General features: G+C 36.0%; 1 protein-coding gene across 18 annotated transcripts in view; it reads left to right on the forward strand.

The window, feature by feature from the left end:
- The first annotated feature begins 2227 nt into the window (after positions 1-2227).
- Positions 2228-24449, forward strand: part of LOC107789106 (pentatricopeptide repeat-containing protein At2g13600-like) — a 29444-nt gene continuing 7222 nt past the window's right edge. For 2 of the 18 annotated variants that reach the window (XR_012697179.1, XR_012697176.1), the window contains exons 1-5: positions 2236-2424; positions 4533-4613; positions 5917-5997; positions 7300-7496; positions 19089-19151. Coding sequence is in view for 7 of the 18 variants with exons in the window: in XM_075226069.1 (XP_075082170.1) it covers positions 11787-13529 (1743 nt within the window). In the remaining 11 variants the exon portion in view is untranslated. Of the gene's footprint in view, positions 2425-3182; positions 3231-4532; positions 4614-5916; positions 5998-7299; positions 7497-11771; positions 13605-14115; positions 14290-17747; positions 17816-19088; positions 19412-21243; positions 21738-24449 lie in introns of those variants that run through there. The other 16 variants (XR_012697180.1, XR_012697177.1, XR_012697171.1 and 13 more) reach the window with 15 other exon arrangements.

A 24449-nucleotide genomic window follows, 5' to 3' on the forward strand; every position in this document is an offset into this window, starting at 1 on the left:
AACACCACAATTTCCTTAGCTTAGGCTTATCACACGAAACCCAAGCATAAAGCTACATCGTCTAAGGCTCCTAAGCCGCTGAATACTCTTTAAGTGTTCCCCAAATCCATTACCTTCACCTTTCCGATACTGATATATAGAATCCCATAATTAATATAGAAAATACCACAAGTCTTACCATCTTCCACTGAAAACTCAGTTTCTATCCATAAGTACAACTTAGAAGCCTCCAATTATTGCATGTAGAGTTTTGAACACAATAGGACCATTCTCTAGAGTCATCCACACTACTCAAACCGTAGTTAGATTGATTAAATGAATCGAACAACCTGTGCTTCATTAGCACTCCGACACTGTAGAATGTGACCTCATTCCAATGTAACCAATAAACTTCTTGCCCTATGCACCGAGCATTCCTTACCAACCACAACTCAAGTCATTCCCCGATTCTCGTACACCCATAAAGCATAACATAGCCTTTATTGAAATTTCCTTTACTCGAGCCATAGCTGATTCACAAATGTGCCTCGAACTGGGACCATTAGAGCATATAACCGTGCAATCAACTATTCAATAGCGGACTCCCCCACTTGGCTCAAAGCCATAGGTAAAACACGCACCATAACTCATAACACATATGCTTTATTACTGCCATAATACCATAGTGAGATTAACTCAATCCTTCATAAGCTCGTAGAACACATACCATTTGGTACTTCATATCTTCTACAAATCTCGTATTTACTCTCATAACAATTAAACCCACTCTCTTAAGCGACCCAAATTAAATTCACATATATATATTTCACTTGTAAATGGAATCTTATAACGGACAACATAAAGATCACACAACTCCAGAACACTTTGCAGGAGATAACCCACCTGCTCCGCCTTAACTAACATTTATGTATACCTTCCACCATCATAAACTGTACGCAGTCACTTAGTCTTCTTGAGTCTGAACTCATACTGCTACATGGATTTTTTTTAATTCACTCACAACTGGGAAACATGAAAAGATTCTTCACACGCCTATAACTTGGGGCTATACCTCAAATCAAGATGGAATTCAAGCACCTAATAGTTCTTTTATCCTCCAGCAGACCCCTCTTGTCGTTTCCAAATCATATGAATACATCTCGCAGTACTAACATACTCATCACATAATTACTCAACCGTCACTTCCACTAATAGGGACAATACCGAATATATAAGTTTAAAATACTTGCTCACACAATCAGCACCTCGGTGCTCAAGCCATAGGGTCTGGCCTCAAGTCCTTCAGACTGGCCCAACATCAACTTACAGAGATCACACCTCGCCCCTCGATCGGGAAATCACAAACCATCAAGGCACATATGATACTGAGCGATCATGCGCGCATACGAACGCGTAGAAGGAATTCAAAGAGTTATATTTCAAGCTGAATCAAAGGACGCACGATAAGAATTCAAGAATGTGAAGTTTTCCTAAAGGTTCTGCAGCCTCTCGAGGATAAATATAGACGTCTCCGTACCGATCCGCAAGACTCTACTAAACCTGCTCATGACTCGTGAGACCTATGTAACCTAGGCTCTGATACCAACTTGTCACGACCCCAAACCGGCCTAGTTGTGATGACGCCTCTCGTGAAGACAAGGCCAGCCGACACAACACTCACCTTAACCCTTCAAGCATTAAGAGTCATTTTTAAGTCTTTAAATTAAACAATGTTTCATAATAAAATCCTAGAATAATAGTGCGGAATAAAATACCAGCCTGACATCGGGGTGTCACTAGTCATGAGCAACTATCAAGGTCTGAATACAACAAAAGTCTAAAAATGTACTAAATACAGTAACAACAATGAGGGGAAGGAAGCGGTGCTGCGAACGTCATGCAGCCACCTTGCTAACTCTGATGACTCCACGGCTGAGCTATCAACACTCGCTACCGGGTTCCGATATACCTAAATTTGCATACGAGATGCAGGGAGTAATGTGAGTACTCCAACTCAGTAAGTAATAAGAGTAAGTAAAGGCTGAGCAGTAGGAAACAATGAATCCACATTTACGCTGGGTTCAATAAACACAACATACTTTCAAATCATAATACGAGTCAATATTCCCTTTTAAAATCCAGCTTTTAGTAAAAATCATCTTGAAATACTTTTCTCTCCTTACTTTCCCTCCTATATTTTTATTTTTATTAAAAACATTGACCCCACTAATAATTTAATAACTCTTTAATATTTGACGTAGAAGGTTCTGTCACTCTCTCTAAACTCTCAGTCTCAAAATTAAACCTTGAACACCGTCTCTCTCAACCTCAACCTAGAACACATCGACCTCACCATCAATGGACTCTGTCGGCCAGCTCCGGTGACGGACGGCAACTGCCGGTGATTGACGACCAGTTTCGGCTAACATACGAGCAATCTCCGAGGTAGGCTATCGATTTTCCCCTGTTTGATGTTTGTATAACTATTCAATTTTCTCTTTCTTTTTTCCCTTATGTTTTCTTTAATTTGGCGTTTGGATTTCTTCTCCTTAAGAATAGGAGCGCCTTTGGCCTCAGTTGCATCGTCGTTTTCGACTCCAATGGCGTTGTTGTTATTGTTGTTGTTTGAAGGTCTTTGCTTCTGCTTTGTTTGTATTACATGATACATTTGTGATTCTAGTTTGCAAAATTGGGGGATTTATTTGTTAGGTTTTGATTTTCTGTTTGAAACCATGAGATTTTCTTTATTCGATGTTTGCTATCGATGTTTGCTTTCTTGGTTATTCAATAACATTGTTTCGCTGCTCTTTTTTTGCTTTCTCTGGTAATATTTTGGGGGCTTTTTTCTTTCTCGAGTAATTTTTTCTTTCGCTGCTCCTATTTTTGCTGCTCCTTTTTCTTTCTCCGGTAATATTCAGAAAAATCATTTCGCTGCCCCAATTTCTTTATTCGATGTTTGCTGTCGATGTTCGATCTTTGCTGTGATTTCTAGTTTGTAAAATTGGGGGATTTATTTGTTAGGTTTTGATGTTCTGTTTGAAACCATGAGATTTTTGTTCGATGTTTGCTATCGATGTTCGATCTTCCCTGTTCGCTTTCTTGGTTATTCAGAAAAATCTTTTCGCTGCTCCTTTTTTCTTTCTCTGGTAATATTTTTGATAAACATATTCTTTTACTTCTGTTCAATTATGCTTGTGTTGCTTTCACTTAAAATTGTGAGATTCGTTCATGTCTGTGCTTTAGTCTAATGGGTAAGTGTTTGCCTTCACGTCTATTAGACATTGGGGTTATTCTTCTCAGACAAATTGCTTGCCTTTCTGAATATACAGATTCAAGAAAAATTGATACAGATTGAAGAAAAATTGCTATTTGAATGATGATGCAATTTTTATTTGTAAAAAGAAAAGGAATTATATATTGATGTCCTTTCGTCATTTCAAGAGTGTTTCTACCTTTTCTGGTTCTTTAATTTATGAACCTTATTTCCAAAATCACTTAGTCAAAGCTTCACTTAAATAGTATCGAAAACTTTTACAAAATTATTTTACTACATACCTTATGATACACATGCAACGCACGTGCCGAGAGACTAGTCATACTATTCTAAAAGTGGGAAGGTCCTAAAATCAAAGTTGAATTATCAAAATATCCATCAAAAACTAAATGGCTATTTTACCCTTCTCTTAATTTTATCCAACAAATTATTAATAAGGCTGTTATCAGCCAAATAGTCTGAATGAGGGTACTAAAGAGTTGTAACAGATAAGGGTAACGAAGAGTTGCATCATAGCTAAGAATCCAATAATTGTCCCCTTGTTCACTTCTGTACATCGAGTCTCTGATTTCTTTTACCAGAATTCTGTCTTTCTAGCTTATTTTGCTTGCTAAGTTTCACCTGTTGCTTTCTTAATTTGTCTCATCTTCATTGCATATTCTTTCTTATTCAGTGAAGAATTGATAAAATCATAATTGCTCAATAGCTTGCATGACTGCATAACCAACAGTAGCATGGAAAGCATATAAATTTTCATGCATTTTCCCTTGATGACATTGCCTCTAAGGAATTATAAACTTACTGGAGTATCTCCAACGACAACAATGTTCACTCTTTGACCAGTGACCTCACAAAGTGATTATGTTCTCTTCTTTTTTTATCCTTAATGTCTATATCAATTGAATCATTTGGTTCAAGATTCTCAGGAGTTCCTTTATATGATCTCTGCAGTTTTAATTAATTTAAATTGTTAATATAATGGGGCATGATCTTACAATTATTTGTCTTAAAATAGAAATAGTAAGGTTTGAATATTGTAGAAAAGAGTAATCAACCTTAAGAAGACAATTATACCAAGCTAACTGATATCAGAATGTATAAAGGATATGGAAAGATCACAAATAGCTAGAAGAACAGACATAGAGTTGGTCGAAAAATCTATTTTTTTTATTTTATTCAGAAAATATCTGAAGATTACACGAGAATACTAGCTTTTGGTACATTTATGTCTTTCCTCTCTTGGACATCATCAAACCTTTGCCTTCTTATTTTTTCTCAGGGTGCTGCTCGCAAATTAGCTACATCATCAAACCTTTGCCTTCTCTTGGACATCGTTCATGTCTGTGCTTTAGTCTAATGGGTAAGTGTTTGCCTTCACGTCTATTAGACATTGGGGTTATTCTTCTCAGACAAATTGCTTGCCTTTTCTGAATATACAGATTCAAGAAAAATTGATACAGATTGAAGAAAAATTGCTATTTGAATGATGATGCAATTTTTATTTGTAAAAAGAAAAGGAATTATATATTGATGTCCTTTCGTCATTTCAAGAGTGTTTCTACCTTTTCTGGTTCTTTAATTTATGAACCTTATTTCCAAAATCACTTAGTCAAAGCTTCACTTAAATAGTATCGAAAACTTTTACAAAATTATTTTACTACATACCTTATGATACACATGCAACGCACGTGCCGAGAGACTAGTCATACTATTCTAAAAGTGGGAAGGTCCTAAAGTCAAAGTTGAATTATCAAAATATCCATCAAAAACTAAATGGCTATTTTACCCTTCTCTTAATTTTATCCAACAAATTATTAATAAGGCTGTTATCAGCCAAATAGTCTGAATGAGGGTACTAAAGAGTTGTAACAGATAAGGGTAACGAAGAGTTGCATCATAGCTAAGAATCCAATAATTGTCCCCTTGTTCACTTCTGTACATCGAGTCTCTGATTTCTTTTACCAGAATTCTGTCTTTCTAGCTTATTTTGCTTGCTAAGTTTCACCTGTTGCTTTCTTAATTTGTCTCATCTTCATTGCATATTCTTTCTTATTCAGTGAAGAATTGATAAAATCATAATTGCTCAATAGCTTGCATGACTGCACAACCAACAGAAGCATGGAAAGCATATAAATTTTCATGCATTTTCCCTTGATGACATTGCCTCTAAGGAATTATAAACTTACTGGAGTATCTCCAACGACAACAATGTTCACTCTTTGACCAGTGACCTCACAAAGTGATTATGTTCTCTTCTTTTTTTATCCTTAATGTCTATATCAATTGAATCATTTGGTTCAAGATTCTCATGAGTTCCTTTATATGATCTCTGCAGTTTTAATTAATTTAAATTGTTAATATAATGGGGCATGATCTTACAATTATTTGTCTTAAAATAGAAATAGTAAGGTTTGAATATTGTAGAAAAGAGTAATCAACCTTAAGAAGACAATTATACCAAGCTAGCTGATATCAGAATGTATAAAGGATATGGAAAGATCACAAATAGCTAGAAGAACAGACATAGAGTTGGTCGAAAAATCTATTTTTTTTATTTTATTCAGAAAATATCTGAAGATTACACGAGAATACTAGCTTTTGGTACATTTATGTCTTTCCTCTCTTGGACATCATCAAACCTTTGCCTTCTTATTTTTTCTCAGGGTGCTGCTCGCAAATTAGCTACATCATCAAACCTTTGCCTTCTCTTGGACATCGTTCATGTCTGTGCTTTAGTCTAATGGGTAAGTGTTTGCCTTCACGTCTATTAGACATTGGGGTTATTCTTCTCAGACAAATTGCTTGCCTTTCTAAATATACAGATTCAAGAAAAATTGATACAGATTGAAGAAAAATTGCTATTTGAATGATGATGCAATTTTTATTTGTAAAAAGAAAAGGAATTATATATTGATGTCCTTTCGTCATTTCAAGAGTGTTTCTACCTTTTCTGGTTCTTTAATTTATGAACCTTATTTCCAAAATCACTTAGTCAAAGCTTCACTTAAATAGTATCGAAAACTTTTACAAAATTATTTTACTACATACCTTATGATACACATGCAACGCACGTGCCGAGAGACTAGTCATACTATTCTAAAAGTGGGAAGGTCCTAAAGTCAAAGTTGAATTATCAAAATATCCATCAAAAACTAAATGGCTATTTTACCCTTCTCTTAATTTTATCCAACAAATTATTAATAAGGCTGTTATCAGCCAAATAGTCTGAATGAGGGTACTAAAGAGTTGTAACAGATAAGGGTAACAAAGAGTTGCATCATAGCTAAGAATCCAATAATTGTCCCCTTGTTCACTTCTGTACATCGAGTCTCTGATTTCTTTTACCAGAATTCTGTCTTTCTAGCTTATTTTGCTTGCTAAGTTTCACCTGTTGCTTTCTTAATTTGTCTCATCTTCATTGCATATTCTTTCTTATTCAGTGAAGAATTGATAAAATCATAATTGCTCAATAGCTTGCATGACTGCATAACCAACAGAAGCATGGAAAGCATATAAATTTTCATGCATTTTCCCTTGATGACATTGCCTCTAAGGAATTATAAACTTACTGGAGTATCTCCAACGACAACAATGTTCACTCTTTGACCAGTGACCTCACAAAGTGATTATGTTCTCTTCTTTTTTTATCCTTAATGTCTATATCAATTGAATCATTTGGTTCAAGATTCTCAGGAGTTCCTTTATATGATCACTGCAGTTTTAATTAATTTAAATTGTTAATATAATGGGGCATGATCTTACAATTATTTGTCTTAAAATAGAAATAGTAAGGTTTGAATATTGTAGAAAAGAGTAATCAACCTTAAGAAGACAATTATACCAAGCTAACTGATATCAGAATGTATAAAGGATATGGAAAGATCACAAATAGCTAGAAGAACAGACATAGAGTTGGTCGAAAAATCTATTTTTTTTATTTTATTCAGAAAATATCTGAAGATTACACGTGAATACTAGCTTTTGGTACATTTATGTCTTTCCTCTCTTGGACATCATCAAACCTTTGCCTTCTTATTTTTTCTCAGGGTGCTGCTCGCAAATTAGCTACACAGAGAAAGAATATAGAGGTCGTTGAATCTGTTGGTGTAGCAGCGAAGCGAGTGAAGCTGCCAGCCTATTTAATTAAAAAAGAAGGGATCTTTGCACTTTTATTAAAACACGACCAGCAGCAACAGCGACTAGCGTTCCCTTTTCAACTTCAACAGAGATTCAGTGGCAACAGGTATGTGATGATTTCTTCCTCCTCCTTCTTCTTCTTCTTCTTATTCTTCTTCAGCGTCCAAATAGCAGTGAAATACTGGCGAATTTTTTTTTACCTTCGATTCTTCTTTCTAAGTCTTCTCCTCTTCGCTAAAATGCTGCCTAGTTCTTCTTTCATTGTTTTTATGCCGCCCAGTTTTAACAGAATGGTATATTGCCCTTCCTCTGAATATCATAAGGAGGTTCAACTTCGGAATTCATGGTTAGGAGCAGTTTTCTAAGTATTTCCCACTGATGATATGTATCTATTAAGTTATTATTTTCTGGGGGTGAACTGGGGTGCAAAAGACACTATTCATTACTAACTAGTAAAGGGCTGCAAGATGAACTAGGGTGCAAAAGGCACAATTTCTCAGTTGAAAAGGCTACCTAAATGCACAACCACAGGGCCTTTGAGCTTACTAATCCCAAAAGCTGGTGTACATATCAGAAAGGTGAAAAAGCTACAAGTATGCTTAAAAAAAGTGGCTTTTAAGTATAAGGGCTTAAAAGCACTTTTTAAGTGCTGGAGCTTGTTTTATAAATAAGCAGTTAAATGTTTGGATAAAAGTGCCGATACTTAAAAAAAGTTATTGAAGTGTTTGGTAAATAAGTGCTGGTAAGCACTTGTTTCTATAAAATGACTGAAATATCCTTAAAGCTGTTAACACTATAAAGAAAATGATTATGATAATATTTTATTCTAAATTAATACATATACAAAAAAATTATAATTTAGTTCATTTTCAATTTAAACTGATTGCCTAAATATAAATTATTTATTTAAATAATATGCAATAATCTATTATTTCACCAAAATATATTTTTTCGTCTCATAGCTTCAAATTCTTTGTTAACATGTAGACTCATTGAAAATTTTGATTTAGAATATAGTTTCACCAATTTAAAAAAATGAGGGATTCAACAACAATCTTTTTAAAAAAAATGTTATGGAACCAAAAAACAAAACGAAAACAAAACAAATAGTTCGGCGGTGATGGAATTTGGAAGGCACAAATTGGAAATGGCAAAGGAAAGGAGAAAAAGAAAAGATTATGGAATTTGGAAGACAGGGATTGAAAATGGCGGAGGAAAGGAGAAAAAGAAATGATTGGGTATTTTGGAAATTATACATAAGTATCAGGGACAGTAGTGTAAAATACTTGGTTAAAGAGGGGTGGCTTTTAAGCTAGAAAAAAAAAAGTTGGGATTACCCAACTCATCACTTTTGGCTTAATTTGGACCTTTTGACTTAAAAGCATTTGACCTTTAAGCTGATTTTAAGTTTGCCAAACATCTCAACCAGCTTTTAAGCCCATCCAAACAGGCTCTATATTTGGGTAAATTTCGACCCATTTAACCGATCCGACCCTCTTTTTTATGTGGATTAACTCTCAGTACAGTGCGACTGCCGTGAACAGTAACGCAGTCGTGCTTTAATGCACACTGCTCCGCCGTCCGTCGGTGACAAGCCACCGGACCACCACCAAAAGATGCGCCTTCCAAATGCGCACTATCCTCAGCAAACCATTTCCCAAAAACATTCCCCAGCTGCTACAGATTTGCAAAATGGTGTTGGGATTACTGTAGCACAAAATCGCCTGGTCACTCGTTTCTGGGTCAAATTGAGCCATTCCAAGCACTGGGGATTCTTCTCCAGGTCCATGAGCCCGTTTGGATTGGCTTAAAAAAGTGGCTTTTAAGTATAAGGGCTTAAAAGCACTTTTTAAGTGCTGAAGCTTGTTTTATAAATAAGCAGTTAAATGTTTGGATAAAAATGCTGAAACTTAAAAAAATTTATTGAAGTGTTTGGTAAATAAGTGCTGGTAAGCACTTATTTCTATAAAATGACTGAAATATCCTTAAAGCTGTTAACACTATAAAGAAAATGATTAATATTTTATTCTAAATTAATACATATACAAAAAAATTATAATTTAGTTCATTTTCAATTTAAACTGATTGCCTAAATATAAATTATTTATTTAAATAACATGCAATAATCTATTATTTCACCAAAATATATTTTTTCGTCTCATAGCTTCAAATTCTTTGTTAACATGTAAGACTCATTGAAGATTTTGATTTAGAATATAGTTTCACCAATTTAAAAAAATGAGGGATTCAACAGCAATCTTTTTAAAAAAAATGTTATGGAACCAAAAAAAAAACTAAAACAAAACAAATAGTTCGGCGGTGATGGAATTTGGAAGGCACAAATTGGAAATGGCAAAGGAAAGGAGAAAAAGAAAAGATTATGGAATTTGGAAGGCAGGGATTGAAAATGGCGGAGGAAAGGAGAAAAAGAAATGATTGGGTATTTTGGAAATTATACATAAGTATCAGGGATAGTAGTGTAAAATACTTGGTTAAAGAGGGGTGACTTTTAAGCTAGAAAAAAAAAGTTGGGATTACCCAACTTATCACTTTTGGCTTAATTTGGACCTTTTGACTTAAAAGCATTTGACCTTTAAGCTGATTTTAAGTTTGCCAAACACCTCAATAAGCTAAAAAATGACTTAAAAGCTGGTTTGACCAGCTTTTAAACCCATCCAAACAGGCTCTATATTTGGGTAAATTTCGACCCATTTAACCGATCCGACCCTCTTTTTTATGTGGGTCAACTCTCCGTACAGTGCGACTGCCGTGAACAGTAACGCAGTCGTGCTTTAATGCACACTGCTCCGCCGTTCGTCGGTGAAAAGCCACCGGACCACCACCAAAAGTTGCACCTTAGAAATGCGCACTATCCTCAGCAAACCATTTCCCCAAAAAATTCCCCAGCTGCTACAGATTTGCAAAATGGTGTTGGGATTACTGTAGCACAAAATCGCCTGGTCACTCGTTTCTGGGTCAAATTGAGCCATTCCAAGCACTGGGGATTCTTCTCCAGGTCCATGAGCCCGTTTGGATTGGCTTAAAAAAAGTGGCTTTTAAGTATAGGGGCTTAAAACACTTTTTAAGTGCTGGAGCTTGTTTTATAAATAAGCAGTTAAATGTTTGGATAAAAATGCTGAAACTTAAAAAAAGTTATTGAAGTGTTTGGTAAATAAGTGCTGGTAAGCACTTATTTCTACAAAATGACTGAAATATCCTTAAAGTTGTTAACACTATAAATAAAATGATTAATATTTTATTCTAAATTAATACATATACAAAAAAATTATAATTTAGTTCATTTTCAATTTAAACTGATTGCCTAAATATAAATTATTTATTTAAATAACATGCAATAATCTATTATTTCACCAAAATATATTTTTTCGTCTCATAGCTTCAAATTCTTTGTTAACATGTAGACTCATTGAAAATTTTGATTTAGAATATAGTTTCACCAATTTTAAAAAATGAGGGATTCAACAACAATCTTTTAAAAAAAAATGATATGGAACCAAAAAACAAACTAAAACAAAACAAATAGTTTGGCGGTGATGGAATTTGGAAGGCACAAATTGGAAATGGCAAAGGAAAGGAGAAAAAGAAAAGATTATGGAATTTGGAAGGCAGGGATTGAAAATGGCGGAGGAAAGGAGAAAAAGAAATGATTGGGTATTTTGGAAATTATACATAAGTATCAGGGATAGTAGTGTAAAATACTTGGTCAAAGAGGGATGACTTTTAAGCTAGAAAAAAAAAAGTTGGGATTACCCAACTCATCATTTTTGGCTTAATTTGGACCTTTTGATTTAAAAGCATTTGACCTTTAAGCTGATTTTAAGTTTGCCAAACACCTCAATAAGCTAAAAAATGACTTAAAAGCTGGTCAAACCAGCTTTTAAGCCCATCCAAACAGGCTCATAATTTCATCCCCACTGAGCTACGTAGACAAATGAAAGAATGCCACATCATTTAATGAGAGGCCCACATGAAGTGCCATTAGTCGCGGTGTAATTTTGACAATAGAATTAACGTCATATATATTTTCAGATGAATAGATGGACGGGATTTTTATAAACCATTTAGCATACGATAGGGCTACTTTAAGCTGTTTTTCAAATAAAGAAATTAGTACTCCCTACTACTGTTTCAACAAGAATTAAATGTACATGTTTTCTATATTAGCTACAATTCCCTATCGCAATTTTGGAACTATTACTAAATAAATCATGAGAAGTCGACAAAAATATCTGTCACGAAAATTTTAAATTCGCAAATCGCAACCATGTAAAATTCCATAAGATTTCAAATATACGATTATTTCATGCATTCTGCGACATATTCTTCCCTTGCTAATCCTGAATATTTTTGTTAATTATAGAAATAATCTGCTCTCATGCAACCAAGTGAAGCAATGTCCGCTGAGCCTGTGCATCACTTCGCGCGCCTCCTTTCAAACTGCATCCGAACTAATGATCTCAAGCTTGGGAGACTCATACACTCTCGTCTGATCAAGACGGCATTAACCTTTAACACATTCCTCGCCAACCGTCTGATATACATGTACTCTAAATGCTGTTCCATAGAGTATGCGCAACAGGCCTTTAATGAACTGTCAGACAAGAACACCCAATCTTGGAACACAATGCTGTCAGCTTACTCTCAAAAGGGTCTTTTTGAGAAAACCTTCCAGATGCTCGATGTAATGCCTGATCCAAATGCTGTGAGCTATAACTCAATCATTTCAAGCTTAACTCATCACGGGTTCCCTAGAAAAGCTATGGGGTTTTTCAAAAGAATGCAAACTCGGTGTGGGAGTGGGTTTTTGATTGACGAGTTCACGGTTGTTAGCGTGGTAAATACTTGTGCAGGTTTGGGTGCATTGAACTTGTTGCGTGAATTGCATGGGTTAGCAACTGTGATTGGTGTGAGGTTTAATCTTGTGGTTTGCAATGCACTTATTGATGCTTATGGGAAATGTGGCAAACCCGGGTACTCTTATTCTATTTTCTGTCAAATGCGCGAGACTGATGTATTCTCGTGGACTTCGCTGTTGGTTGCTTATATACGTGCGTCTAGAATGCCAGATGCGTGCTCACTTTTTGATCATATGCTGATCAGAAATGTGGTGGCTTGGACTGCTCTGATCACAGGGTTTGCACAAAATGGAGAAGGAGATAAGGCTTTGTGTACTTTCAAGGAAATGCTGGAAGAAGGTATTGTACCGCGTGCATCCACTTACGTTGGTGTCCTAAGTTCTTGTGCAGGCATACCTCTTATTGAAAAAGGTAAGCAAGTTCATGGACACATTTTTAGATGTACATGTTTAATTGATTTGCATAATGTTTTTGTAGTTAATGCTTTGGTTGACATGTATTCTAAATGTGGAGACATGATATCTGCTGTGAGATTGTTTGAGAGGTTAGATGGGAAGGATCGAGTTACTTGGAACTCGATAATAAATGGATTTGCTCAAAATGGGAATGGAGTGATGTCTTTGTTCATGTTTGAGAAAATGATTGAAACAGATACAACACCAAATCATGTAACTTTTCTTGGGGTTTTATCGGCCTGTAGCCACTGTGGTTTATTACCTGAAGGATTTCAATATATCCATTCAATGGAGAGGAAATACGGTATAGTACCCCAGTTGGATCACTATGCCATCTTGATTGATTTACTTGGACGGAAGAATATGCTTGGAGAAGCTGCGGATTTGATCAAGAGAGCTCCTTGGGGAAGAGACAATATTGGAATGTGGGGCGCACTTTTGGGTGCTTGCAGGGTACATGGGAACTTGAAACTTGCTAGAAGGGTGGCAAAAAATCTATTTGAGCTGGAACCTGATAATGCTGCCAGGTATATTATGTTATCCAACATCTATGCAGCAGCAGGAATGTGGGGTGATGCCCGCACTCTGCGAAGGTACATCTATGACAGAGGATTGGTGAAAGAAACATCTTATAGTTGGATTGAGATAAACAATATCAGACATAAGTTTATCGCTAAAGACAAGTCCCACAGTCAGTTAGAAGAAATAAAAGAGTTGCTGCTTAAACTCGTAGATCCAATGAAGGATGCTGGATACATATTTCAAATTGAATGCTCATACTTTCTTGTAGATGATGCATTTTGTTGACATAATTAAAACAGGTAGTAACCATGTATAACAGTTTCTAATTTAACAATTAATATGAGCTTTGGTGGTTGGTTACCTGCTTTGCTGAACATTTGGGAAAGGAAAAGTGAGGGAGAAATTTTGTTTTTCAAGATATTACTCCATCAATTACACTAAAGATAAGAAACATGATCATAAAATGTGAGGCACTGTAATTCATGTTGCTTGAAGCTTCAGAGATATTAATGTTACGAGCAACAGATAGATCCATCATTAACGTGCCTGTACTCACCTCTTTGGTGCACAGGTAATGTTTCTGTGCCTTGATTTAGTGCTTTTCATTTTGGTAAGAAAAATCTGAATGTTCTTTCACATGGACCTGTTAACTATCACAACCTATCATATTTTATGAACAACTGGCTTTATGTTGTTCATTCGAAGATCCCATTCCCACCATCCAAATGTTTCTTAAGGGAAAAATGGTATCGATGCCATTCCTACACTTCTCCTCAATCATGAGCTATTTAAAATTCTTAATGTTGTTAAGTGCCTCAACATATCTATATTATTAGAACTATATTCTTTTTGACAACTAATTTTCTCTCAGTCATTGCTATTGATGGCAGGTTACTGAATAGGCATTCCTTGAGTTAAGTGCAAAACCAGTCTGCTCGAAGTTCACTGCAGCAATATTAAGAAGCTGGGATAGCCTAACAGGGAAAATATAAATCATGGGCTAGAATATTCAGAAGGTACGACATGCCACAGAGACAGCTCTGAGGTATACTACCATCTCTGTTTAAATTTTTACTATGACAGTTTCTGAAGTTCTGGTTGATCCTGATCCATCATGCCTCTAACCTTTGCATTTAACATTGAGAGGGAATATCCATTGTGTGGTTCACAATTTTTATAACACTTGAAGCTACTTATCTTCCAGACGTGCAGTTAAAAATCTTCAACTATTAAATACTCATTCTTCAAATGCAAAAAATAACGGCTTGTTAGGTTCTCCAAGCAAGGCAAATTTGGTTCTTAGAGAATTGAGATGAGGATTCTGTAGCAAATAAGGGACGATTTGCTGAAGCTTGAGTAATTTAATAGTAGTTTACCTCTATTAACATTACCTTTAAGACTTGCAATTGCAGAAGTTCCATCACTTTTTAATATTCATTCTTCAAATGCATAAAATATTGGCTGCTAGGTTCTCCATAAAGTGAGGAAAAAAGGTTTTTAGGGATTTGATATGAGGATCTTTTAAGGCATAGGACCATTTGCTGAAGGTGGGTAATTTTAATCATGGTTGAAGAAATTGAGGCATCAAAAACTTATGTTATGTTCCCAAAAGCCGCCCTTGCGTTATCCCCAGTCAAGCATCAATTTGAAGGAAAAAAATCTAAATGTTTGCAATTCTTTAATGTTGCTCCTCTCCTCCATTGCTCTTCACCTCCTACAAAATCTACAGCTCCGATCTCTGAGAACTAGCAGTGGTTCATGACATGCTTGTTCCATTTTAATGGTTTTTATCCATATCATCATTTATGATCCGAATGTGAACCATTGGCCATTGACGCCGACCATTTAATCAAATTGTCTAGGAGATTTTTCTCTACCCATATACTTTAGAAGAATTAATATTAGACATAGAAATCGGATTCTATTCGATAGTAGATTTGGCCGTACATTTTATCTACCTACAACATAATAGTAGTATCTGTTCAGATATATATAGAAAACAACTGCATCTAATATTGTTAATATTATCATACCATCAATCATATCATCTATACCATCTAAGTAGAAGATTTTAACCCCACTAAAGACATACACTAGCATTTTATACTTTAAGACTTTAACTTTAATCCAAAATCCCCTCTTATATTGGTATCAGAGCAAGAAGATTTTCGGACCAAAAAGTTTATGAAACAATATATTTTTGCTAAATACATAAGTTACCATCACCACCTAATATATATTAGTTTTGAGAGCATTAGAAATAACAGAGAATATAGAGAAACATTAGAATCACAACAAAGGCTTTTTGAAAACCCAGAACTAGATATTTTAAATACTGAAAATTTTCAAAATTTCCTTCATTTTGAAATAGAAAGAACTAATATTGAAATACAACAAGAAAAGTATTATATCCGAACCATCAGAAATAAGATAAAACATATTCCATTAGGGTAACATATATGTTAAGACAACATCCTTTAGCTAAAGAAATAGTTTGTAACTATTGGATTTTAGGTAGAAATATATAGAGAAAAGAAGAATTAAAGAAAATACTACGAAAGACCAAGACTCTATTAATATCAACTTTAGAATTAGCTAAACAAATAAAAGAATCAGATCTAAAAATAAATAGAGAACCAAGTTATATAGTAAAACGTAGTATTAGTTCAGAAACCATATCAACTTTAGAGTGAAAAATACAACATATAGAAGGAGAAATATATTTAGAAAATCAAAGAATAAAATTCTTTAAGAACCGAAAAATTTGGATACCATTAGGTTGAACAAAATAGATAAATTAAAGAACCTAGAATATTTAGATTTAAAAATATACCCAGAAAAGAAGTATAGAATATTAAAACATAATACGGTAATAAAGTGTAATTTTAGTAGTGAAGAACATATATTACATACCGAAGATAAACAATACAATACTTTAGTAGATTTAATAATAAACTTGTAACGACCCGACCAGTCGTTTTGAGCTTTTGCGCTTTGATCGCCTGTTCTCGGGCATGACTTGCCCCGTGTTATGTATTATGACTGATGTAGATCGTTGGTTTTGGTTTTCAAGGAAAAAAAATCGGAATGAATTTGAAAGAATAGTCTCAGTTGAAAGCTTTGAATTTGAAAAGTTTGACCAAGAGTTGACTTATGTGTAAATGATCTCGGATCAAAATTTTTATGAGTTGTCTAGCTCCATTAGGTGATTTATGACTTAGGAGTGAGATCGTAATTGGTTTTGGAGGTCCGGTGTGGAATTTGGCTTGAATTGGCGAAAGTAGTATTTTAGCGATTTTCGGTTGATAGGTGAGATTTTGATCCAAGGGTCGGAATGGAATTCCGAGAGTTTTGTAGCTTCATTATGTGATTTGGGATGTGTGTGCAAAATTTCATGTCATTCGGAGGTGATTTGGTCGGGTTTTTCATCAAATGCGTGTTTCGGAAGTTTTGAGAAAACTTAGGCTTGAATTCGATGTGAATTGATGGTTTTGATGTTGTTTGAGGAGTTTTTTTTAATTAGAAAAAGTTTGAATGATGTTATGGGGTGTGTTGGCATGTTTGGTCTGGGTCACATGAGGCTCGGATAAGTTTTGGAAGAGTTTTTGGAAGATTTTTGCCGTTTTGAGCATAAGCACGTAATGATCCAAAGGTCCATTTTTAGTTCTAAAGATTGAAATTTGATTCCGAGACTTCCGAAATTTTGATAATGAATTATAGGATTGATCTGGAAAGTTTGGTCTAATTTCATCAAGTCACAATTGGGTTTTTGACGCGAAACATCTGTTAATTGTTTAACGAGCGAAATGGATATCGCACTGGATATCGCACTGAGCAAACGAGCTCCGAATTGAGTTTCGATTGAAGGACTATGTTCGTATCATTATTTGTGACTCATAGGAACAAGAATCATCGAATTCAGAGTTCATATGGTGGAGTTAGAGTCTTTTTAGTGAAAATAAATGTTGCTGGAGCAGAAGGTTCTGGTGTGCACCTTTAGCGACCAGATTTGGCACCTTTAGCGACCGGAAAGGTCTTTTAGCGACCAGAATGGGCTTTATTAGTGTTGTTCTGTTTTTTTTTAGCTCATTTTCACGTTTTTCTTGTGAAAGAACACGGCTTGGGGCGATTTTTGAGCAAGAAATCATGAGAAATCTTGAGGTAAGTCACTTGTGATTATTTCTACTCCATAATATTGAATTATCATAGAATAATCCGACTAGATTACATGTTTTTGAGGAGTAAATTGGGGATTTAGGCTTAGGGATTTGAAAATAAGATTTGAAGATTTGAGGGTCGAGTTGATGTCCGATTTTGGTAAATTTTATATGTATAGACTCGTGGCGAGATAAGAATCCGTTGATGTTAATTTTTCTGAATTTCGAGAAGTGGGTCCGGGGCTCGGGTTTTGCCAAATTTTGGGATTTTGATGTTTTTCAGTTATTTTCGATTGGGTATTGTTCCTACAGCATAATGTGACATATTCGTTCTGATTTTGGATAGATTCGACGCACGAAGAGGCCAATTCGAGAGGCAAGGGTATAGCGAGCTAGACTTTTGGCCGTCTTGAGGTGAGTAATTGATGTAAATGATGTCCTGAGGGTTTGAAACCCCGGAATTTCACATTGTAACGCTATATTGAGGTGACTTGCACGCCGGATAACGGGCATGGGGTACAACACTATTGGGAATTGTGACTTGGTCCGTCCCGAGAGATTTTTTACCGTGTTTTCTACTTGAACTAAATTGAGAATCATCCTTACTTAGATTTGATTGTTACATTTGGGCTTCTTGCCAATTATTTGAATCCTTCAGGGATTGATATCACTGTTTTCGCATATTTTGCATATCATTTGATCTCAGTCCAAGGTTTTAAATACTGTTTTGCAAACTCAGCCATCTTTCTAAGATTTGAAAACTTAAATGATATTTCTAAATGATATTTCGGGCTGAGAACTATTGTTTTACGAATGACCAAGGGGCTTATGATGATTTCTGTACTGAGCATGGATCGAGTTGCGTGCCGCAACAGTGTTACATTGATATTGAGGCCGAGAGCCTGGGTGATTATACTGATATTGATATGAGGCCGAGGGCCAAGATTTGATGCCACGAGATGGCTTGATATTGCGCTTGGGCTGTAGGAGCCCTTCCGGAGTCTGTACACACCCCCAGTGAGCGCCGTCGGCGATAAATAAATATGGATGACTCGGGCTGCACGCCGCAGTGGGTACCAGAGGGTACCGTCATATGCATTGCATTGCACTCATGCATTTATTCCTTATCTGCATTATCTGCCATAATAATTATGTGCTCTTATTTCATTGACTGGTTGCTTCATACTGTTCTGAGCTTGGGGGGCTGATACTGTTCTGAGATACTGAGCCCGATGGGTAGATTTCTACTTATTATTTTGATACTGAGCCCGAGGGGCAGATTTCTAATTATTATTTTGATACTGAGCCCGAGGGGCAGATTTCTACTTATTATTTTGATACTAAACCCGAGGGGCAGATTTCTAATTATTATTTTGATACTGAGCCCGAGGGGCAGATTTCTACTTGTTATTTTGATACTGAGTCTGAGGGGCAGATTTCTACTTGTTGTTTTGATATTGAGCCCGAGGCGTCGATTTCTACTCGTCATTTTACTGCCAAATTACCTGTTTTACTGGTTTAAAAGAAATTTCACATGATGTTTTACTGAATTGTTATTTTAAATGATTTCACTGCTTCTGTATATAATGTTGTGTGCCTTAACGTATTTTCTTACCTTCAGTCATTATTTATAAGTATTACTCACTGGGTCGGAGTACTCACATTACTCCCTGCATCATGTGTGCAGGTACAGGTATTCCTAAGGCATAGAGCGAGTTTTCTGTTTTCAGTTTTCATCGGAGTTATCGAGGTAGTTGTATGGCGTTCGCAGACCCGTTTTCTCCCTTATCTTCTGCTATTTATGATATCTTCAGACTTTGTTCCTAATTCCATACTTTGTAGAATTTTAGTAAACTCTGTAGTAGCTCATGACTTGTGACACTCCGGTTAGGGCTGAGTTGGGTTGGATTTCCATATTTTACCTATAAATTTCGCTATTGGATATTATTAAACCATGTTTATACTATAATTGTGTTAATTAATTGTCTTAAAAAGATGAATTGGGTTGAATGGCTGGCCTTGTCTTCATGAGAGGCGCCATCACGACCAAGTTCGGGAATTGGGTCGTGACAAGTTGGTATCAGAGCCTAGGTTACTAAGTCTCGCGAGTCATGAGCAGGTTTAGTAGAATCTTGCGGATCGGTACAGAGACGTCTGTATTTATCATCGAAAGGCTGTAGAACCTTTAGGAAAACTTCATATTCTTGAATTCTTATTGTGCGTCCTTGATTCAACTAAAAAAAGTAACTCTTACAATTCCATCCACGTGTTCGTATGCGCGAACGAGCGCTCAGTATTAGATGTGCCTTGATGGCTTGTACTTCCCCGGTCGAAGGGCGAGACGTAATCGCTGTGAGTTTGATGTTAGGCCAGTCTGGAGGACTTGAGACTAGATCCTTGCCTATGGCTTGAGCACCGAAGTGCTGATTGTGCGAGCAAGAGTTTTGAAATTATATGTCTGGTATTGTCCATATTAGTGGGAATGATGGTTTGATAGCCACGCGAGGAGTATGTTAGTACTGCGAGATATATCTATATGACTTGCAGGTGACGAGGAAGGGCGGCAGGATGATAGATGAACTATTAAGTGTTTGATTTTCATTGTGATCTGATGTGTAGCCCCGAGTTATGGGCGCGTGAAGAATTTTTTCATGTCTACTATTTGGAGTGAAGTAAATTTCATGTTACGGTATAAGTTTAGACTCAGGAAGACTAAGTGATTGTGTAATGTTAATAACGGTGGAAGGTATACAAAAATATTAATTAGAAGTGAAACAGGTGGGTTATCTCCTGCGGAGTGTTCTAAGGTGGTGCGATTCTTATACTGTCTATTAGAGGATCTCATTTACAAGTGAAGAATATGCGTTGAAATCTAAATTTGGTCGCCTAGAGAGTGGGCTTAACTGTTATGTGAGTGGATGCAAGAATTGCAGAAGATTTAAAATTCCAAATGATTTGTGTTTCCACAAGCTTATGAAGGAGTGAGTTCAATCTCACTATGGTATTACGACAATAATAGAGTATGTGCGTTATGATTTATTGAGTGCATTTTGATCTATGTCTTTGAGCCAAGTTGGGGAGTTTGCTATTAAATAAGTTGATTGCACGATTATGTGCTATATTGGTTCCAGTTTGAGGCGTGTTGGTGAGTCAGTTATTGCTTACGGGATTTAAGGTCGATCAGGCGGTGGACGGGCCTGTTTTTTTATGCTATTACTTTAGATGCTGTCACTACAGGAACTGTCCAGTCTGCCACAGAGATGCCTCTATATTATTCGATCCCGGTTCCACCTATTCTTATGTGTCCTCATATTTTGCTCATTATTTGGGTACACCCCGAAATCATCATTTGTTTGGATTGGGTGTTGTTGTAAATAATTCGGAATATGTTTAGGAGTTTATATCTCAATTTTGAGGGGTTTTGGTGAAGATTAGACTTGGTTTTGACTGAATTTGAGATTGAAACTCGAAGAAGAAGAAGAAAAAGAAGAAGACATATTTTCAAAAATTGTAGATAAATTGTAGAATTGTAGATCAATTGTAGATTGGGAAGACTAAAACTTCCACAAATCTTCTACAATTATGTCGAAAATGCCAATTATGCTACAATTGAAATGGGAATTGGGATATTAAAATTCAATGTATCCAGTTTGTAGATATCTACAAAAAATCTACAAAGAAACTACAAATCAGTTTACGTATGTATAAAGCAGTATTGTTTTGAAGGGTATCTACAAAATTACTACATTTATAGTACAATTACACTACAATCTATGCTGAAAAAAAATGTTGACTACAAAATTCTCTTTATGTACAAATAAACTACAAATCAATTTTTCCAGGATTGATGAAGAACAAAACAGCAGAAGATGCAGAAGATGGGCCACCGGAGTTGCTCTTTATTCATGGTGGCCATACAAGTAAAATTTCTGACTTCTCATGGAACCCATGTGAATACTGGGTCGTCGCTAGTGTTGCTGAAGACAATATACTACAAATCTGGCAGATGGCGGAAAACATCTACCACGATGAAGATGATATACTCAATGGGTCTCATCTCTGTATTTTTTGAGAAGAAGACGAAATGGAGAAGAGAAAGAAATGGGAGGGGGAAAACGAATATGGTCAGATCTTAGGAATTAAGGGGAGATAGAAACGTGGGATATATGGATACCTTTAATTAAGGAGTAAAAACTGCCCATTAATTAGACCCTTAATTAAGTATGGTATATGATTGGTAATTTGGTATACAGGTTTGTAATTAAATCAAACCTTAAACATTGAGGGTAATAAGGTTTCACATATGGTATAGATAGGTAAAAATCCCTTAATCCAAACTTCCTTGGGCTTTGACATTACTCATTAAGATTATTTCATTTCAGCTATTTCATTATGGATTTTTTCCTTCCTAGCTAGTATAGTGGCCCAATAGAATTAATCCAAACTTCCTTGGGCTTTGTCATTACTCATTAGGATAATTATACCGTGTATATAAGTCAAATATTACTTTACTAAGTTATATAATATAGTTTGTACACTCTTAATGCACTTGTGTGAAGTAATCCAACGGTCTAGAGTGTTCAAAATTTTGTTTGCCAAAACGAAATGGAGACTATTGTGTGTAATCTATTTGCCTCTTTATCAACCAAAAAAAAACTCTTATAAATAACTCTTAAAAACTTAAATTTTGTGTAAGAAACAAACAATGTAATGGAACAAACTAATATTCAACTTAAACTAGCAGTAGCCAACGATATATTAATAACAACTGAACGTTTACAATGAGATTATAGGAATTTAAAGATAGGATTGCAAGAAAGACATGATAGAAATAGCCAGAAGGGGGATGAGGAGACTCAAAAGAAAATGGGATGAGAAATCAAAAACTGCTATAATATCTTGCATCATAATGGATTCATCACAATACTTTCCTCCCGAATGAGAACCTTGTCCTCAATGTTCGGAGGTAGCTGTTCTTCTGTTGACATTGAAATTAATGGAGTTACTCGTTCAGCTGGAGTCCTAACGCACTTCTTAAGCATAGATATGTGAAAGACTGGATGAATACGCGCATCAGCTGGAAGATCAAGTTTATAGGCGGTGCTCATAGCTAAGGTCGTTCCTTGCAGTCGATTAATTTCCTTCCAAAAGGAATGAAGAAACCTCGGATTTCGATCGGATACTATAACCCTCAGAGGACCATGTAGCTTAATAACATGTTCCACGAAAGCTACAGAAACCGAATGGGCCGTGAAAGTGGCTGACAAAGGAATGAAATGGCCATATTTGGACAAACGATCCAGCACTGTCATTATTGTGGCCTTCCCCTTAGAACTAGGAAGACAAGTAATGAAATCCATTGCGATTTCTTCAAAAACAATATTATAAATGGGTAATGGATGTAAGAGGCCAGCGGAACTTCTATTACTGTTCTTCATCTGCTGACAGGTTTGACAGGCAACCACAAAAGCTCGTACATCTCTTTGCATATTGTGCCAATAAAAATTTAATGAGAGACGGTGAAAGGTTCTAGCTATACCAGCATGCCCGCCTATTGAAGAATCATGAAATTCTTATAGAAGTTGAATACGATTAGGTTAATCAGAGGGAATACTGTTTTCACTGAATACATAGTCAGTATAATTCTCAGATTTCAAATCAATGCCTTGTCTGATGGCAACCATTTCAGGGTGTGTCTTGGTAGCCTCACGAGCTGCATCTACCCAATCAAATTTACTAGCTATTATGGCTAGTAAAGAGCCTTCATGTGGCCTAGATAATACATCAGCTGCTTTGTCCATCTTGTCCGGCCGGTAAACCATAGGAAAATCAAACCCCACTAACTTCCCAAGCCACTTTTGCTGCTCTCGTGTTTGAATGAGTTGGTCAGTGAGATTTTTTAGTGACTTGGTCAGTGATAATGGTAAATCATCTTTCCAGCAAGTATTGTTGCCATTTACTCACCGCCTATGTAATGGCATACATTACCCTATGATATGTTGAAGCACGCTGCATTCTTGGACACAATTTCTGACTATAACAGGCTATATGATGGCCTTTTTGGGAAAGGACAACTCCAACTCCAACTCCTGATGCATCTGTTTCCACATGAAATCCTTGAGTGAAGTCTGGTAAAGCTAGAACTGGTGTACAAATAAGTTTTTTTTTCTTCAAACAATCAAAGGCTTGCTGGACAGAGCCACCTCAGAAAAATGGTTCATTCTTTAACAAATCAGTTAAGGTGCTAGCAATTATGGCATATTGTCGAATGAAATGACGATACTACCCCGCTAGACCTAATAAGATTCTACCACCCTTAACATCCTTAGCAGTTGTCCACTGTATAATAGCTGAAAGTTTTGTAGGGTTCACAGCCAAACCTTGCTCAGTAATCACATGACCAAGATAGTCAATTTGAGGTTACGCAAACATGCATTTGGAACGCTTAGCCACCAGTTTATGTTCGCGGAGCCGCTGGAAAACTTGAGTCAAGTGTTACAAATGATCATTCCATGTCCGACTATAGACCAAAATATCGTCAAAGAAAACCAAGACAAAGCGACGAAGGGAAGGGCAAAAATGTGATGACCCAAAAGGTCATCTCTTGTTTTAGAAGTTAAATCTGTGTTTCGAGGCCTTAAAAACCTCCTTTTGTCTCACCTCGATTTGCGGGCATAGTTCGGGCGCGTTTCCGGAAAGCTTTTATGTGAAATTTAAGAAAAATATGGAATTTAGCCTTTAAATTTTATTAAAGTTGACTTAGGTCAATATTTTTGGTAAACGGACCCGGACCCGTGATTTGAGGGTTCCGTAGGATCCATAGAAAAATATGGGACTTGGGCGTATGCCTGGAAACGAATTCCGAGGTCCCTAGCCCAAGAAAAGAATTTTTAAAGAAAATTATTTGCTAGAAAATATAAGGACTTTTGGAAATGAAATGGTGTATGATCTTGATGGTATCGGGCCCGTATTTTGGTTTCGGAGCCCGGTACAGGTTTAAAATAATCATTAAGTCGAATATGTGAAATTTGGTAAGAATCAGAGTTGA

Source organism: Nicotiana tabacum, chromosome 12 (genome assembly GCF_000715075.1).
Source record: "Nicotiana tabacum cultivar K326 chromosome 12, ASM71507v2, whole genome shotgun sequence".
Lineage (NCBI taxonomy): Eukaryota > Viridiplantae > Streptophyta > Magnoliopsida > Solanales > Solanaceae > Nicotiana > Nicotiana tabacum.